The 17,505-nt window shown below is 50.2% G+C and overlaps 1 protein-coding gene across 1 annotated transcript in view; it reads right to left on the minus strand.

Moving 5' to 3' along the window:
- LOC140371207 (3-hydroxy-3-methylglutaryl-coenzyme A reductase-like) overlaps positions 1 to 17,505 on the minus strand; it is a 45,193-nt gene that overhangs the window by 8,045 nt on the left and 19,643 nt on the right. The window contains exons 12-16 of the mRNA XM_072458427.1: positions 13,860 to 14,054; positions 8,941 to 9,099; positions 8,704 to 8,861; positions 1,306 to 1,411; positions 1,053 to 1,223 (exon numbers count right to left, since the gene is read on the minus strand). Coding sequence (XP_072314528.1) covers positions 1,053 to 1,223; positions 1,306 to 1,411; positions 8,704 to 8,861; positions 8,941 to 9,099; positions 13,860 to 14,054 — 789 coding nt within the window. The remainder of the gene's footprint in view (positions 1 to 1,052; positions 1,224 to 1,305; positions 1,412 to 8,703; positions 8,862 to 8,940; positions 9,100 to 13,859; positions 14,055 to 17,505) is intronic.

Consider the following 17,505-nt stretch of genomic DNA (forward strand, 5'->3'; position numbering starts at 1 on the left):
CCTTAATCCCTCAGTCACGGCTTCCGAAGAGGAAGTAGAGACCGGGGACTCGGAGGCTGGCTCATCCATCACCCAAGCTGAAGTCACTGAGGTTGTTGGCTCCTCAGTGGCTCCGGAGGTGGATGAGATCCTGAGTACCTAAAGTCTCTGGATGTTGTAGGACTGTCTTGGTTGACACGTCTCTGCAACATCGCGTGGCGGTCGGGGACCGTGCCTCTGGACTGGCAGACCGGGGTGGTGGTCCCTCTGTTCATGAAGGGGGAGCGGAGGGTGTGTTCCAACTACAGAGGGATCACACTCCACAGCCTCCCATAAGGTCTATTCCAGGTCCTGGAGAGGGGAATCTGACCCATAGAACCTCAGACTCAGGAGGAGCAGGTTTAGGTCCTGGTCGTGGAACACTGGACCAGCTCTATACCCTCCATCGGGTGCTCCAGGGTTCATGGGAGTTTGCCCAACCAGTCCACATGTGCTTTGTGGATCTGGAGAAGGCTTTCGACCGTGTCCCTCAGGGTGTCCTTTGGGGGGTGCTCCGGGAGTACAGGGTCTGGGGCCCGTTGCTCAGGGCTGTCCGGTCCCTGTCTGACCGGAGCAGGAGCTGTGTTCACTACAGTAAGTCAGACCTGTTCCCATGAGGGACTCCTCAGGGCTGTGCTTTGTCACCGGTTCTGTGTTTTTATGGACAGAATTTCTAGGAGCAGTCAGGGGTCAGAGGGTGTCCGGTTTGGGGACCACAGGATCTCATCTCTCGTCAGATTACTCTTGTATCCCAACAGCCCTGTGATGGGCTATCAAATGCTATTGAAAACACTACTATACACAACCTTCTTAAAACATCTATTTCTGTTTAAAAAGGGGTTCTCTTTTCTAAAAACAGTGTCCAGATGACTGCAACTGAATCTTCTTCCCTGAATCTATAATTAACAGATTTTGTTATCAGAATATTCCCCTAACAATTTCACCATATTACATTTTCTCAAAATAGCCTACTACAAATGTCTGTGTATGGCAATGGGGCACATGGTCATATAAGGCCTGAAGTGAGATCTGACCTCTCGGACTACGTGTGCCGGGATGTTGGCCTCACACACGGCGGACTTGCCCCGCCCTTCGATCCAGTTGACGGCGGCCGGCTTCTTATCGGTGCAGAAGTTTCCGCTGAGGGCCACAACCTGCAGGTCAGGAAAGTGCTGCTGCAGCCGGCTCAGAGCCTGCTCTGTACCCTGGGACAAAGGGGTCAAACAGGGGTCAGACAGGGGTCAGGCTGGGGTCAGACCCTACAACAAAGCAGTAGTTAATTCCAACCTTGGAGATCATGTTCATGCCCATGGCGTCTCCAGTCTGTGAGTGGAAGCGAATGTAGAGATTCTTCCCGGCTAAAGCCACCAACAATTTCTGCAGCCGAGCAAACCTGTGAACATAACACATAATACTTCTGTATGAATCTCATGGTAGGATTATTATTGCAATACTGGGGGAGGGGCTGGGATGTTTGGTATACAATAATAAGTGCAGAGGCTAGTTTGCCCTGCCAAAACAACCACTACCGGTTGAAGGTGGACAGAAGTTTTAAGCACACGTGTCTTCCAAAGCATCAAAAAATAGTTCAAATGGATTTATTTGGCTCAGTTTTGCCACAATACCACATAGAACTACATTCGACACGGTCAAAAATCATGTGCTTCTGCACCTTCAAACATCTGGTGCCAATTTCCTGCCCTCTTTATACCTGGGGTTTTCACACACAAACAACTTCCCAACAGTGCCCCATAGGGGCTGGAGGGGCACATATGAAGAGCAGTCAAAATGGCTCATACAATAAGCATAATAGCCATATTTTCCATTCATCATTTGTAATCATTGTTCAGTTATTTTTTATTCTGAAGTGCATGAAGCTGAAGTCATAAACTTCAATGTGAACAGCCAAGCCCCAGGTCTATTTCCTTAAGGCTGAGCAAAATAATATGTCCGTTTGCCGTAACCCGACGACCTGGTATAAAACCAGCCGACTGAAAAAAATATATCAGCATTTTGTCAAAATGACGCCAAATTATTTTATTTTTCTAATGTTTCGCCAACTCACCGACCCTTCTTTACAAAAGCGCCGTGAAGAATAATTTAATTGCGGTGGTAAACTTATCTTTCATCCCAAAGGACGAATAGTGCATTGCACGACGCATGTACATTAGCAATTTCAGTCCTCCTTATGATTCTGTATTGAACAGAACGTGTAAGATTGAACCTGCATTTCCTTTGTCTGTCCACTGGTGTTGCCACCGCTCACGTCGTTCTGCCTCATGGTGTGGTTTCATATTAAATTTGACCTGCGCTTTGCATTCTGGGAGGGAAAACGTCCAGCAGCGTAATCACAACAAACATGGCCACGCCCTTGTCCCCCACTCACTTTCGCTACCAAAATAAAGGATAAAGGCGTACAAAAGGTTGATTGAAATATCTTAAAATCGTGAGATTTAGTCTCTCTGTCATTGACTGTTGAAGCCTCTGACCCCTGGACTGTTGAAGCCTCTGACCCCTGGACTGTTGAAGCCTCTGACCCCTGGACTGTTGAAGCCTCTGACCCCTGGACTGTTGAAGCCTGACCCCTGGACTGTTGAAGCCTCTGACCCCTGGACTGTTGAAGCCTTTGACCCCTGGACTGTTGAAGCCTGACCCCTGGACTGTTGAAGCCTCTGACCCCTGGACTATTGAAGCCTGACCCCTGGACTGTTGAAGCCTCTGACCCCTGGACTGTTGAAGCCTCTGACCCCTGGACTGTTGAAGCCTGACCCCTGGACTGTTGAAGCCTGACCCCTGGACTGTTGAAGCTTGACCCCTGGACTGTTGAAGCTTGACCCCTGGACTGTTGAAGCCCGACCCCTGGACTGTTGAAGCCTCTGACCCCTGGACTGTTGAAGCCTGACCCCTGGACTGTTGAAGCCCGACCCCTGGACTGTTGAAGCCTGACCCCTGGACTGTTGAAGCTTGAAGCCTCTGACCCCTGGACTGTTGAAGCCCGACCCCTGGACTGTTGAAGCCTGACCCCTGGACTGTTGAAGCCTCTGACCCCTGGACTGTTGAAGCTTGAAGCCTCTGACCCCTGGACTGTTGAAGCCTCTGACCCCTGGACTGTTGAAGCCTCTGACCCCTGGACTGTTGAAGCCTCTGACCCCTGGACTGTTGAAGCCTGACCCCTGGACTGTTGAAGCCCGACCCCTGGACTGTTGAAGCCTGACCCCTGGACTGTTGAAGCCTCTGACCCCTGGACTGTTGAAGCCTCTGACCCCTGGACTGTTGAAGCCTGACCCCTGGACTGTTGAAGCCTGACCCCTGGACTGTTGAAGCCCGACCCGTGGACTGTTGAAGCCTGACCCCTGGACTGTTGAAGCCCGACCCCTGGACTGTTGAAGCCTCTGACCCCTGGACTGTTGAAGCTTGAAGCCTCTGACCCCTGGACTGTTGAAGCCTCTGACCCCTGGACTGTTGAAGCCTCTGACCCCTGGACTGTTGAAGCCTCTGACCCCTGGACTGTTGAAGCCCGACCCCTGGACTGTTGAACCCCGACCCCTGGACTGTTGAAGCTTGAAGCCTCTGACCCCTGGACTGTTGAAGCCTGATCCCTGGACTGTTGAAGCCTGACCCCTGGCGGTCACTCAGAGTAAAAAAATTGCGACGATTTGGATCTTTTTTTTTGCCTTCAAAGTTAAAAAAAATAAGAATTTACCGACCGACCCACTTGAAAAATGTTGGGTCGAGTTACAGCAAATAGACAATTTATTTGGGGCGGCCTAACGACTACTCAGCACAAGTGGTCAATACTTTTGATCCGGTGAAATCCAGCCTGAGAGAAGAACATGGGATATGCCCTGCTTTATCCTGCAACGCTGAGGATCAACATGAATGGGAAGATGAACAGATTCACTTCAGCAGAAGATTTTCCCTCCACTCTCTGATCGCTTTTTGGATTCGTCTGTGGGCTCGTTGCATGTTTTTGGCATGAGCTCTTTATTTTTGCAATTTGTTTGTTCTATTGTGTTCTGTTGTTGTTGCTGGAGAGACTATGTCTCTCGGCTGGCCTGGGAACGCCTCGGGATCCCCCCAGAGGAGTTAGAGGAAGTGTCTGGGGAGGAGGAAGTATGGGAGTCCCTGCTCAGACTGCTGCCCCCGCGACCCGGCCCCGGATAAAGTGGCAGAAGATGGATGGATGGATGGATTTCAATGGTTAATATAATGGCACAGAGAGAGAAGACATAAATCAAAATAGTCAGACGTCCAACAAATGAGGAAAGTAGAAAGCAAAAAATCAAGTAAACCCAACCAAACGTCCTACTTAGTCCATAGTCCTTTGAATTTGTTAGAATTTTTCCTCTCAAGACTGCTTTGGAAGCATCCCAAAGGATGGTCTTTATTGAGAACAAAAAAGTAATCTATTCTGAAATAGATTGTATGTGGATTAGATAAATGCGTATACTGGCGAGCTCTGGGGTTCAATACCCTCCAGATGTCAATCAATCCTGTATTCTTCATTCATTTACAGAACTTCTTCTTTCTTGTTCCTCCAGAGCCTCTGGAGCTCCACACGTCTAATGTAGCTGAATGTGAAGATTCTAATCTCCTCCACAGATCAGGGTTCCCTCAGAGTGGTTCAGGGTCAGGGTTCCCTCAGAGTGGTTCAGGGTCAGGGTTCCCTCAGAGTGGTTCAGGGTCAGGGTTCCCTCAGAGTGGTTCAGGGGTCAGGGTTCCCTCAGAGTGGTTCAGGGTCAGGGTTCCCTCAGAGTGGTTCAGGGTCAGGGTTCCCTCAGAGTGGTTCAGGGGTCAGGGTTCCCTCAGAGTGGTTCAGGGTCAGGGTTCCCTCAGAGTGGTTCAGGGGTCAGGGTTCCCTCAGAGTGGTTCAGGGTCAGGGTTCCCTCAGAGTGGTTCAGGGTCAGGGTTCCCTCAGAGTGGTTCAGGGTCAGGGGTCAGGGTTCCCTCAGAGTGGTTCAGGGTCAGGGGTCAGGGTTCCCTCAGAGTGGTTCACAATCAGGTCCATAATATCTGTATAGAAGGGGATATCGCCCCCTGGTGGAGCATAATGTAAATGCTCTAGTAAAGAGTGAAACCTTTCCATTCATATTTAACCAGTGCATATCTGCCCTCTTTGTCTTTACATTCAAAACATTTGGTTTGAGATCAATATTGCAACTCCCATTCTATGTTTGCCTTTGTATGTGAATAATAGGATATTTCATCAGTTTTTGATGTTCAGTGTCATTTAAATGTGGTGAAGGGTAAAAAAAAGAAAACAAAAGAGTTCCTGCTGGAAACGGGAATTGAACCCAAACCCTGTTTGAAAAAAAGATCGTAAAGGCAGGTAATTCCAATCCCAATCACTTTTTCACTGTCGCCCTCCGAGGCAACTGCTCTTGTGATTTTGGGTGTACAATATTACAAAATAAATTGAATTGAATTGAATTGATGAAGGGCCCCCCAAAAACTCCCCAGGCACTCCAGACACCAATCCACAGAAAAAAACTGGATACATAACCTCCCTGGCTAATCAGGTGGGTCAAACAATTCATTTAAAGCAGAGTTTGGCAGCGGCAGTGGGAGGTGCGTCAGTTTAGAGTCCCACCATGACAGGAAGTCTCTCCAGACATGTCATCCTGTGGTTCTGCAGTGAGATGTACTTATACTTTCCCACTCTTCATCCTCCAGAACAAAGTGATCCTCTATTTCCCATTGACCCTTCATGTCATCAGTAGAGTGACTGCACAAATCATCAATACATTTATATAATTTAGATATTATTCCAATTGAGAGTTCCGATTTAAAAACTTTAACCAAAAATTCAATGGGAGGATTACAGTGGTCATTGCTTTGCTTAATTTCTTGGTTATAATAACTCCTTATTTGTGAATATCTATAAAAGTGCTGTTTCTCCAAGTCAAAGGATTTTTTCAACACTTTTCATTTGATTATTTTTTACAATCTGGTGAAAAACTTGTATACCTTTTGTAATGCAGCCTTGAAATCTGTGCTGATGCTAGTGCACAACATTAGCCATAAGACAACCAGATTTAACATCTTTGTTTAGTTTATGTCTTGATCAGCTCCTTCCATGTTGTAAGAACAGATTTCACCCAGGGATTCTTAACTTCCTCCAAATAACTCATCTGCCAGTAAGGCCTGTACAGGAACCTCCGGCACAACATTACTCTCGCTTCATATTCTGGATTACACCAGCAATGATCTGATCTGAGCGGAAATAAAGTCATTTTTCCCTTTGATAGTTGTAGAGTTTTTAACCTAATACGTGGCTTTTTGTCTTGCGATACACATTTTAAGATTGTTTTATTCCATTAATCAAACAGCCAGTTTGGGATGGAGACTGTCAGAGTCTGGAACAGGTAAAGAAATCTGGGCAGAACATATTTATGGTTTCAATCCTTTGACTTAAGGCTCATGTGCTTTTTACCTTTGTAAGTCACCAGAAGTCGCAGGGAAAGAGAATCCACATCTCAGCTTTCTCCTCCTGAGCTCCTCACAGATGTGGTGGAATATGTCCTCATTGTTGATGAACCTCTTATGGAATATCTGGGGCAAAGAAGATGTGCTTGCCTTTGCACTGGTCTCCTTTAACCTTTGCAGCCCAAATTAGGACAGACACGTTCCTTCACACAATCGTGAAACCTCATTATTGGAATGATTTCCAGGTAACTTCAGTTTCATGTCCCTCCTCTCCCTACGGGACCCCCACAAGCCTAAGGTTAGGCCTACGAGATATGGACTCAAAATCCAGGATCTTATTTTTCACATTATTATTCTCTGTCTGCAGAGTCATCACCTTGTCCTGCAGTGCCTCCATCTTGGCCCTCATAGTCTGCAGCTCGTCCTTATCGCCTGAAATACGGCATTAAGCTTCATCCATACGTGGTCTTTTAGAGTCTTTTAGATCTTTTATATCATATTAGATTTGGTCATATCGGGTTGTACCAAACGATGTTCTCATTTCCCCTCTTAGCGCCGCCGTGTCACGCTGCATTTCACTCGAGCTTGGATGTTAAACTAAACAAGGACGTTAAAATCTTGACTGGTGGTTTTATGATCAAGGTTTTGTACCAAATAGAACTGAGCTGAGATTCAAGGTCTGGATTATAAGATTGGAGACCCCACTTAAGGGGCGGAGCTTTGTTTATCGGCGGGGACCGGGCTGTCACCAAGTGCGTCAGGCCTGTTAGCCATGTTAGCCATGTTAGCCATGTTAGCCCTGTGAAACCGGCCGTTTTCCCCCGGAGCCGTGGACCGTCAGCTTTGTTCGTTTACTTCACGTAGCGTTACCAGTCTTGTGTTTTCCTGGTTTTCTAATCTCTTACTCCAGTTTTCTTGGAATGTTGTGTGTAAACCTGTGATTTTCAAGCGATATTTCAGCAGCAGCGGAGCAAGTGTGTGTCTATGGTGATGTCATACTCTGAAGTCCACAACGAAAGAGCAAAATCTGCAACTTAGATGATGTTTTACTATATTTAACCAAACCAGAAATGCCCAAACCTAATGTGATGCATTTTCTTCATGATATTGGTCCAATGTCTGGATACAAAATCAATGTACAAAAAGACTGAAATTCTCTTGCTGGCGCCCCTCTGTCCTTTAGAAAGACTAACCCATTTAAATGACAAATGGAACCTCCTAAATATTCAGGAGTGGTCCTCCATAAAAAAACTATCAATACTATATATATAAAAGTATACTTTTTCCTGTAAGTATATATTTTTATATACTTATAAAAATGTATGTTTTGCCCAGATTTCTCCAGCTGTTTGATGAATGGAATAAAGCAATCTTAAGATTTGTATGGCATAGGAAGAAATCTCGAATCCGTTTTAAAACGCTACAATTATCAAAAGAAAAAGGAGGCGGGGTTTGCCTTGTCAGAAAAATGACTTTATTTCAGATCAGATCAGAGTGAGCCAGAATCTGAAGCTCAATGGAAAATCTGGCAGATGACGGACGCTTGAGGTTAAGAATCCCTGGGTAAAATATGTTCTTACAACATGGAAGGAGCTGATCAAAACATATAAACTAAGGATGTAAAATTTAATCTGGTTGGTTTATGGCCAATATTTTGTACAAATAGAACTGAACAGAGATTCAAGGTCTGGATTACAAGATTGGAAAAAAGGAAATTGGTCGTCAAGCAATTTTTAGTTTTGAAAACCTTCAACAAAAAATAGGAAACAGGTCATTTTCCAATTCTAGAATTCCCATTTCAAAGCAAGAATCAAATAGCCAGCAGGTACACAGACCGGGGTCGTCTTCTCTTTTAGCACTTGTTGTCTTGGCACAACTAAAATACACCTGGAGACTAAAAATCAGTGAAGAAATGCTTGGCTTTCCACTCAAATCCAATCTCTGTTATTTGCACATACCACCATCTGCTTTCTACGGTGTGGCAAGCGGCTAGCGCGCGATTCTAGTGGCTCAAGCAGCGGCTCAAACAGCGGCTCAAACAGCGGCTCTGAATGTGACGTGGCGTCGGTATGATAGTATATGTAGTTGTCTTTGTTTTACCGCCAAAGAAAGCTCAAAACTATTCATTTTAAACACCCATAAAAGCTGTTCATGACTATAAGAGTTCATGACTATTATATGGACATTTTGCAACCGCAATTTTGCCAAAATTTGCCAATACCATTACATCCCCAGAGAAAGACAGTTTTGAACTCTAACCTGCTGCTGTGGTCAAATGCCTCCTTGACCTCCTGAAAGCCATCGGTTGACTCAAGCCAAGCTTTGACTTCTGCAGCCTGACAGGCAGAGGGCAACCTCACCAGTGGCCCCCGGGTCATACTGTCCCCCAGGATACAGCTGTGGGCCCCACCAGACAACTACAGGAGCCACCACAAAGACACATATGTCAGAAGACGAGACACACGTACATGTAAAGCAGTTGTAAAGCTCACTCACTGCGATGGCGCGGCAGCCTCGATTGGTGCTGGCCACCAGGCAGCCCTCTGTGGTGGCCAGAGGAACCTGGTACTGCTTCCCATCCAAATGCAGGGGCCCAGCCACGCCCACTGGCACAGGCATGTATCCAATTACATTCTCACAGCAGGTGCCCATCACCTGCAGAGAAGTTTTTGGTCAATTATTATTTGAAACAAGTCGGTGTAATCCCTCATTCGTCAGGAGTGGTCCATTGCAGAAATAAAGTCAGTTGTATCATCTAAACACAATTTTAGAAAAAACAAGATGTTTTGACTTTCATTAAAAAGTCATTCTCAATCTGAGAACTAAGATATTTATCCTAATTTGGGCTGCGTAAACCCTGCCCTCAGGGAGGAGTTTCCTGATAATAACATGTCCGGTTAAACTATAAACTATGCTTTTCACGGTCTAAGTTTCACCAGAAACTAATCTCGTTTTGGGCCATAGAAATCCTATTGTTTGCTGACTGCATCTCACTCATCACTGATGTACCTGATGAACATCTGACTGAGCTGTTGCCATGGTCTCAAGATGTCTGCTGAATTGAACCTTAAACCTCCAGTTCTGTTTAAAAAGGGTTATTTTTATCTTACTTTATCTTTTTTAAACAAATATTTCCTCCTTAACTCTTCTTTCAAACCATCTCTTCTCCTGCTCAGAATCTTCACCTCACCGTCGATAGCGTGGGGTGTGGTGCAGGCGCTCTGTGCTCCCGACTGCTCCTACCGCTCTTTACACTTCACTGCATTGGACAGAATAAACTACATTGCTCTGTTTTTGTCTTGCATCTTGTCCTTCGGGATGTTGTACCGTCTAAAAGTCCTTTGTAGTTTTTCAGACAGTCCAGGCATATAAGCGATTTTATGTTGTTGAGAGCCCAAGAGAGGCAACCACAGGCTGAGAGAGATTCCAGAGGTTTTCCCTTCTTTCCTCAGAGTTTAATACAGAACTTGTACCATTCATTATAGATTAGATTAGCCTCCCTGAGCACTGGAGGAAACCCACCCAAACACGGGGAGAAACCTGCAGTGGCAGTAGGGCGTGTAGTACCTTGGAGTAGTCGTAGTGGCAGTAGGGCGTGTAGTACCTTGGAGTAGTCGTAGTGGCAGTAGGGCGTGTAGTACCTTGGAGTAGTCGTAGTGGCAGTAGGGCGTGTAGTACCTTGGAGTAGTCGTAGTGGCAGTAGGACGTGTAGTACCTTGGAGTAGTCGTAGTGGCAGTAGGGCGTGTAGTACCTTGGAGTAGTCGTAGTGGCAGTAGGGCGTGTAGTACCTTGGAGTAGTCGTAGTGGCAGTAGGGCGTGTAGTACCTCGGAGTAGTCGTAGTGGCAGTAGGGCGTGTAGTACCTCGGAGTAGTCGTAGTGGCAGTAGGACGTGTAGTACCTTGGAGTAGTCGTAGTGGATGTAGGGCGTGTAGTACCTTGGAGTAGTCGTAGTGGCAGTAGGGCGTGTAGTACCTTGGAGTAGTCGTAGTGGCAGTAGGGCGTGTAGTACCTTGGAGTAGTCGTGTTGGCAGTAGGACGTGTAGTACCTCGGAGTAGTCGTAGTGGCAGTAGGGCGTGTAGTACCTCGGAGTAGTCGTAGTGGCAGTAGGGCGTGTAGTACCTTGGAGTAGTCGCAGTGGCAGTAGGGCGTGTAGTACCTCGGAGTAGTCGTAGTGGCAGTAGGGCGTGTAGTACCTCGGAGTAGTCGTAGTGGCAGTAGGGCGTGTAGTACCTCGGAGTAGTCGTAGTGGCAGTAGGGCGTGTAGTACCTCGGAGTAGTCGTGTTGGCAGTAGGACGTGTAGTACCTTGGAGTAGTCGTAGTGGCAGTAGGGCGTGTAGTACCTTGGAGTAGTCGTAGTGGCAGTAGGGCGTGTAGTACCTTGGAGTCGTCGTGTTGGCAGTAGGACGTGTAGTACCTCGGAGTAGTCGTAGTGGCAGTAGGGCGTGTAGTACCTCGGAGTAGTCGTAGTGGCAGTAGGACGTGTAGTACCTTGGAGTAGTCGTAGTGGATGTAGGGCGTGTAGTACCTTGGAGTAGTCGTAGTGGCAGTAGGGCGTGTAGTACCTTGGAGTAGTCGTAGTGGCAGTAGGGCGTGTAGTACCTTGGAGTAGTCGCAGTGGCAGTAGGGCGTGTAGTACCTTGGAGTAGTCGTAGTGGATGTAGGGCGTGTAGTACCTCGGAGTAGTCGTAGTGGCAGTAGGGCGTGTAGTACCTCGGAGTAGTCGTAGTGGCAGTAGGGCGTGTAGTACCTCGGAGTAGTCGTAGTGGCAGTAGGGCGTGTAGTACCTCGGAGTAGTCGTAGTGGCAGTAGGGCGTGTAGTACCTCGGAGTAGTCGTAGTGGCAGTAGGGCGTGTAGTACCTTGGAGTAGTCGTAGTGGATGTAGGGCGTGTAGTACCTTGGAGTAGTCGCAGTGGCAGTAGGGCGTGTAGTACCTCGGAGTAGTCGTAGTGGCAGTAGGGCGTGTAGTACCTCGGAGTAGTCGCAGTGGCAGTAGGGCGTGTAGTACCTTGGAGTAGTCGTAGTGGCAGTAGGGCGTGTAGTACCTTGGAGTAGTCGTAGTGGCAGTAGGGCGTGTAGTACCTCGGAGTAGTCGTAGTGGCAGTAGGGCGTGTAGTACCTCGGAGTAGTCGTAGTGGCAGTAGGACGTGTAGTACCTCGGAGTAGTCGTAGTGGCAGTAGGGCGTGTAGTACCTCGGAGTAGTCGTAGTGGCAGTAGGGCGTGTAGTACCTTGGAGTAGTCGTGTTGGCAGTAGGGCGTGTAGTACCTTGGAGTAGTCGTAGTGGCAGTAGGGCGTGTAGTACCTTGGAGTAGTCGTAGTGGCAGTAGGACGTGTAGTACCTTGGAGTAGTCGTAGTGGATGTAGGGCGTGTAGTACCTTGGAGTAGTCGTAGTGGCAGTAGGGCGTGTAGTACCTTGGAGTAGTCGTAGTGGATGTAGGGCGTGTAGTACCTTGGAGTAGTCGCAGTGGCAGTAGGGCGTGTAGTACCTCGGAGTAGTCGTAGTGGCAGTAGGGCGTGTAGTACCTCGGAGTAGTCGTAGTGGCAGTAGGGCGTGTAGTACCTCGGAGTAGTCGTAGTGGCAGTAGGGCGTGTAGTACCTCGGAGTAGTCGTAGTGGCAGTAGGGCGTGTAGTACCTTGGAGTAGTCGTGTTGGCAGTAGGACGTGTAGTACCTTGGAGTAGTCGTAGTGGCAGTAGGGCGTGTAGTACCTTGGAGTAGTCGTAGTGGCAGTAGGGCGTGTAGTACCTTGGAGTAGTCGCAGTGGCAGTAGGGCGTGTAGTACCTTGGAGTAGTCGTAGTGGATGTAGGGCGTGTAGTACCTTGGAGTAGTCGCAGTGGCAGTAGGGCGTGTAGTACCTCGGAGTAGTCGTAGTGGCAGTAGGGCGTGTAGTACCTTGGAGTAGTCGTGTTGGCAGTAGGGCGTGTAGTACCTTGGAGTAGTCGTGTTGGCAGTAGGGCGTGTAGTACCTTGGAGTAGTCGTGTTGGCAGTAGGGCGTGTAGTACCTTGGAGTAGTCGTAGTGGCAGTAGGGCGTGTAGTACCTTGGAGTAGTCGTGTTGGCAGTAGGACGTGTAGTACCTTGGAGTAGTCGTAGTGGCAGTAGGGCGTGTAGTACCTTGGAGTAGTCGTAGTGGATGTAGGGCGTGTAGTACCTTGGAGTAGTCGCAGTGGCAGTAGGGCGTGTAGTACCTTGGAGTAGTCGTAGTGGATGTAGGGCGTGTAGTACCTTGGAGTAGTCGCAGTGGCAGTAGGGCGTGTAGTACCTCGGAGTAGTCGTAGTGGCAGTAGGGCGTGTAGTACCTTGGAGTAGTCGCAGTGGCAGTAGGGCGTGTAGTACCTCGGAGTAGTCGTAGTGGCAGTAGGGCGTGTAGTACCTTGGAGTAGTCGTGTTGGCAGTAGGACGTGTAGTACCTCGGAGTAGTCGTAGTGGCAGTAGGGCGTGTAGTACCTCGGAGTAGTCGTAGTGGCAGTAGGGCGTGTAGTACCTTGGAGTAGTCGCAGTGGCAGTAGGGCGTGTAGTACCTTGGAGTAGTCGTAGTGGCAGTAGGGCGTGTAGTACCTTGGAGTAGTCGTAGTGGCAGTAGGGCGTGTAGTACCTTGGAGTAGTCGTAGTGGCAGTAGGGCGTGTAGTACCTTGGAGTAGTCGCAGTGGCAGTAGGGCGTGTAGTACCTTGGAGTAGTCGTAGTGGCAGTAGGGCGTGTAGTACCTCGGAGTAGTCGTAGTGGCAGTAGGGCGTGTAGTACCTTGGAGTAGTCGTAGTGGCAGTAGGGCGTGTAGTACCTTGGAGTAGTCGCAGTGGCAGTAGGGCGTGTAGTACCTTGGAGTAGTCGTAGTGGCAGTAGGGCGTGTAGTACCTTGGAGTAGTCGTAGTGGCAGTAGGGCGTGTAGTACCTTGGGGTAGTCGTAGTGGCAGTAGGGCGTGTAGTACCTTGGAGTAGTCGTAGTGGCAGTAGGACGTGTAGTACCTTGGAGTAGTCGTAGTGGCAGTAGGGCGTGTAGTACCTCGGAGTAGTCGTAGTGGATGTAGGGCGTGTAGTACCTTGGAGTAGTCGCAGTGGCAGTAGGGCGTGTAGTACCTTGGAGTAGTCGTAGTGGCAGTAGGGCGTGTAGTACCTCGGAGTAGTCGTAGTGGCAGTAGGGCGTGTAGTACCTTGGAGTAGTCGCAGTGGCAGTAGGGCGTGTAGTACCTTGGAGTAGTCGTAGTGGCAGTAGGGCGTGTAGTACCTTGGGGTAGTCGTAGTGGCAGTAGGGCGTGTAGTACCTTGGAGTAGTCGTAGTGGCAGTAGGGCGTGTAGTACCTTGGGGTAGTCGTAGTGGCAGTAGGGCGTGTAGTACCTTGGAGTAGTCGTAGTGGCAGTAGGGCGTGTAGTACCTTGGAGTAGTCGTAGTGGCAGTAGGGCGTGTAGTACCTTGGAGTAGTCGTAGTGGCAGTAGGGCAGGGAGGAGAGGGCGCTGGGACAGGCCAGTTTGGAGGAGATCATCTGCCTGCGGATGGACACGCCCCTCTCCGGCCGCTCCAGCGCCGCCTCCAGCTTGTAGGCCGGGATGTGTTTGGCGCTGACCAGGAGCAGGACCTCAGCATCACTGAGGAACCGAGGGCCGAGCTGCAGACGCAGGAAACTACTCCTTACAAATGAGTTACTGTGAGAAATTGTACTTTTTCTAGTAGATTTTTTTCAATATCACAAAGAAACTTTGGGCTAGATGGAGTTTTGAGCTGTAAACGTATTGTATAGTGCCATTAAAAATAATGTGTTTATTTATTTTCATTTTTTGTTCTTTGGAAATAAATAAATAGATTTGCAAAATGGAAAAAAACATTCAATGTCAATCTGAAAATAGTCAAACTAGAAATACTTTGGACTGGATTATCCAGATCTGTTTTACATTTGACAGTTTCCTGCATCAACTTTGTGAAGAGGCTGTGTATTTTCAAATGTTCAATTGTTCCACTAATTTGTAGCCCCGCCCCCGATAGTGTTAGGGTTTGTAGCCCCGCCCCCGATAGTGTTAGGGTTTGTAGCCCCGCCCCCGATAGTGTTAGGGTTTGTAGCCCCGCCCCCGATAGTGTTAGGGTTTGTAGCCCCGCCCCCGATAGTGTTAGGGTTTGTAGCCCCGCCCCCGATAGTGTTAGGGTTTGTAGCCCCGCCCCCGATAGTGTTAGGGTTTGTAGCCCCGCCCCGATAGTGTTAGGGTTTGTAGCCCCGCCCCGATAGTGTTAGGGTTTGTAGCCCCGCCCCGATAGTGTTAGGGTTTGTAGCCCCGCCCCCGATAGTGTTAGGGTTTGTAGCCCCGCCCCCGATAGTGTTAGGGTTTGTAGCCCCGCCCCCGATAGTGTTAGGGTTTGTAGCCCCGCCCCCGATAGTGTTAGGGTTTGTAGCCCCGCCCCCGATAGTGTTAGGGTTTGTAGCCCCGCCCCCGATAGTGTTAGAGTTTGTAGCCCCGCCCCGATAGTGTTAGGGTTTGTAGCCCCGCCCCGATAGTGTTAGGGTTTGTAGCCCCGCCCCGATAGTGTTAGGGTTTGTAGCCCCGCCCCCGATAGTGTTAGGGTTTGTAGCCCCGCCCCCGATAGTGTTAGGGTTTGTAGCCCCGCCCCCGATAGTGTTAGGGTTTGTAGCCCCGCCCCCGATAGTGTTAGGGTTTGTAGCCCCGCCCCCGATAGTGTTAGGGTTTGTAGCCCCGCCCCCGATAGTGTTAGGGTTTGTAGCCCCGCCCCCGATAGTGTTAGGGTTTGTAGCCCCGCCCCCGATAGTGTTAGGGTTTGTAGCCCCGCCCCGATAGTGTTAGAGTTTGTAGCCCCGCCCCGATAGTGTTAGGGTTTGTAGCCCCGCCCCCGATAGTGTTAGGGTTTGTAGCCCCGCCCCGATAGTGTTAGGGTTTGTAGCCCCGCCCCCGATAGTGTTAGAGTTTGTAGCCCCGCCCCGATAGTGTTAGGGTTTGTAGCCCCGCCCCCGATAGTGTTAGAGTTTGTAGCCCCGCCCCGATAGTGTTAGAGTTTGTAGCCCCGCCCCGATAGTGTTAGGGTTTGTAGCCCCGCCCCGATAGTGTTAGGGTTTGTAGCCCCGCCCCGATAGTGTTAGGGTTTGTAGCCCCGCCCCGATAGTGTTAGGGTTTGTAGCCCCGCCCCGATAGTGTTAGGGTTTGTAGCCCCGCCCCGATAGTGTTAGGGTTTGTAGCCCCGCCCCCGATAGTGTTAGGGTTTGTAGCCCCGCCCCCGATAATGTTAGGGTTTGTAGCCCCGCCCCCGATAGTGTTAGGGTTTGTAGCCCCGCCCCCGATAGTGTTAGGGTTTGTAGCCCCGCCCCCGATAGTGTTAGGGTTTGTAGCCCCGCCCCCGATAGTGTTAGGGTTTGTAGCCCCGCCCCCGATAGTGTTAGGGTTTGTAGCCCCGCCCCCGATAGTGTTAGGGTTTGTAGCCCCGCCCCGATAGTGTTAGGGTTTGTAGCCCCGCCCCCGATAGTGTTAGGGTTTGTAGCCCCGCCCCGATAGTGTTAGGGTTTGTAGCCCCGCCCCCGATAGTGTTAGGGTTTGTAGCCCCGCCCCGATAGTGTTAGGGTTTGTAGCCCCGCCCCCGATAGTGTTAGGGTTTGTAGCCCCGCCCCCGATAGTGTTAGGGTTTGTAGCCCCGCCCCCGATAGTGTTAGGGTTTGTAGCCCCGCCCCGATAGTGTTAGGGTTTGTAGCCCCGCCCCGATAGTGTTAGGGTTTGTAGCCCCGCCCAGATAGTGTTAGGGTTTGTAGCCCCGCCCCCGATAGTGTTAGGGTTTGTAGCCCCGCCCCCGATAGTGTTAGGGTTTGTAGCCCCGCCCCCGATAGTGTTAGGGTTTGTAGCCCCGCCCCCGATAGTGTTAGGGTTTGTAGCCCCGCCCCCGATAGTGTTAGGGTTTGTAGCCCCGCCCCCGATAGTGTTAGGGTTTGTAGCCCCGCCCCCGATAGTGTTAGGGTTTGTAGCCCCGCCCCGATAGTGTTAGGGTTTGTAGCCCCGCCCCCGATAGTGTTAGGGTTTGTAGCCCCGCCCCGATAGTGTTAGGGTTTGTAGCCCCGCCCCCGATAGTGTTAGAGTTTGTAGCCCCGCCCCCGATAGTGTTAGAGTTTGTAGCCCCGCCCCCGATAGTGTTAGGGTTTGTAGCCCCGCCCCCGATAGTGTTAGGGTTTGTAGCCCCGCCCCGATAGTGTTAGGGTTTGTAGCCCCGCCCCGATAGTGTTAGGGTTTGTAGCCCCGCCCCGATAGTGTTAGGGTTTGTAGCCCCGCCCCGATAGTGTTAGGGTTTGTAGCCCCGCCCCCGATAGTGTTAGGGTTTGTAGCCGTAGCCCCGCCCCCGATAGGGTTAGGGTTTGTAGCCCCGCCCCCGATAGGGTTAGGGTTTGTAGCCCCGCCCCCGATAGGGTTAGGGTTTGTAGCCCCGCCCCCGATAGGGTTAGGGTTTGTAGCCCCGCCCCCGATAGGGTTAGGGTTTGTAGCCCCGCCCCCGATAGGGTTAGGGTTTGTAGCCCCGCCCCCGATAGGGTTAGGGTTTGTAGCCCCGCCCCCGATAGGGTTAGGGTTTGTAGCCCCGCCCCCGATAGGATTAGGGTTTGTAGCCCCGCCCCCGATAGGGTTAGGGTTTGTAGCCCCGCCCCCGATAGGGTTAGGGTTTGTAGCCCCGCCCCCGATAGGGTTAGGGTTTGTAGCCCCGCCCCCGATAGGGTTAGGGTTTGTAGCCCCGCCCCCGATAGTGTTAGGGTTTGTAGCCCCGCCCCGATAGTGTTAGGGTTTGTAGCCCCGCCCCGATAGTGTTAGGGTTTGTAGCCCCGCCCCGATAGTGTTAGGGTTTGTAGCCCCGCCCCGATAGTGTTAGGGTTTGTAGCCCCGCCCCCGATAGTGTTAGGGTTTGTAGCCGTAGCCCCGCCCCCGATAGTGTTAGGGTTTGTAGCCGTAGCCCCGCCCCCGATAGGGTTAGGGTTTGTAGCCGTAGCCCCGCCCCCGATAGGGTTAGGGTTTGTAGCCCCGCCCCCGATAGGGTTAGGGTTTGTAGCCCCGCCCCCGATAGGGTTAGGGTTTGTAGCCCCGCCCCCG

The sequence above is a fragment of the Eucyclogobius newberryi genome, unplaced genomic scaffold (assembly GCF_026437365.1).
Source record: "Eucyclogobius newberryi isolate DKJ021-1_F unplaced genomic scaffold, fEucNew1.0.hap1 SCAF_210, whole genome shotgun sequence".
Taxonomy (NCBI): Eukaryota; Metazoa; Chordata; class Actinopteri; order Gobiiformes; family Gobiidae; genus Eucyclogobius; species Eucyclogobius newberryi.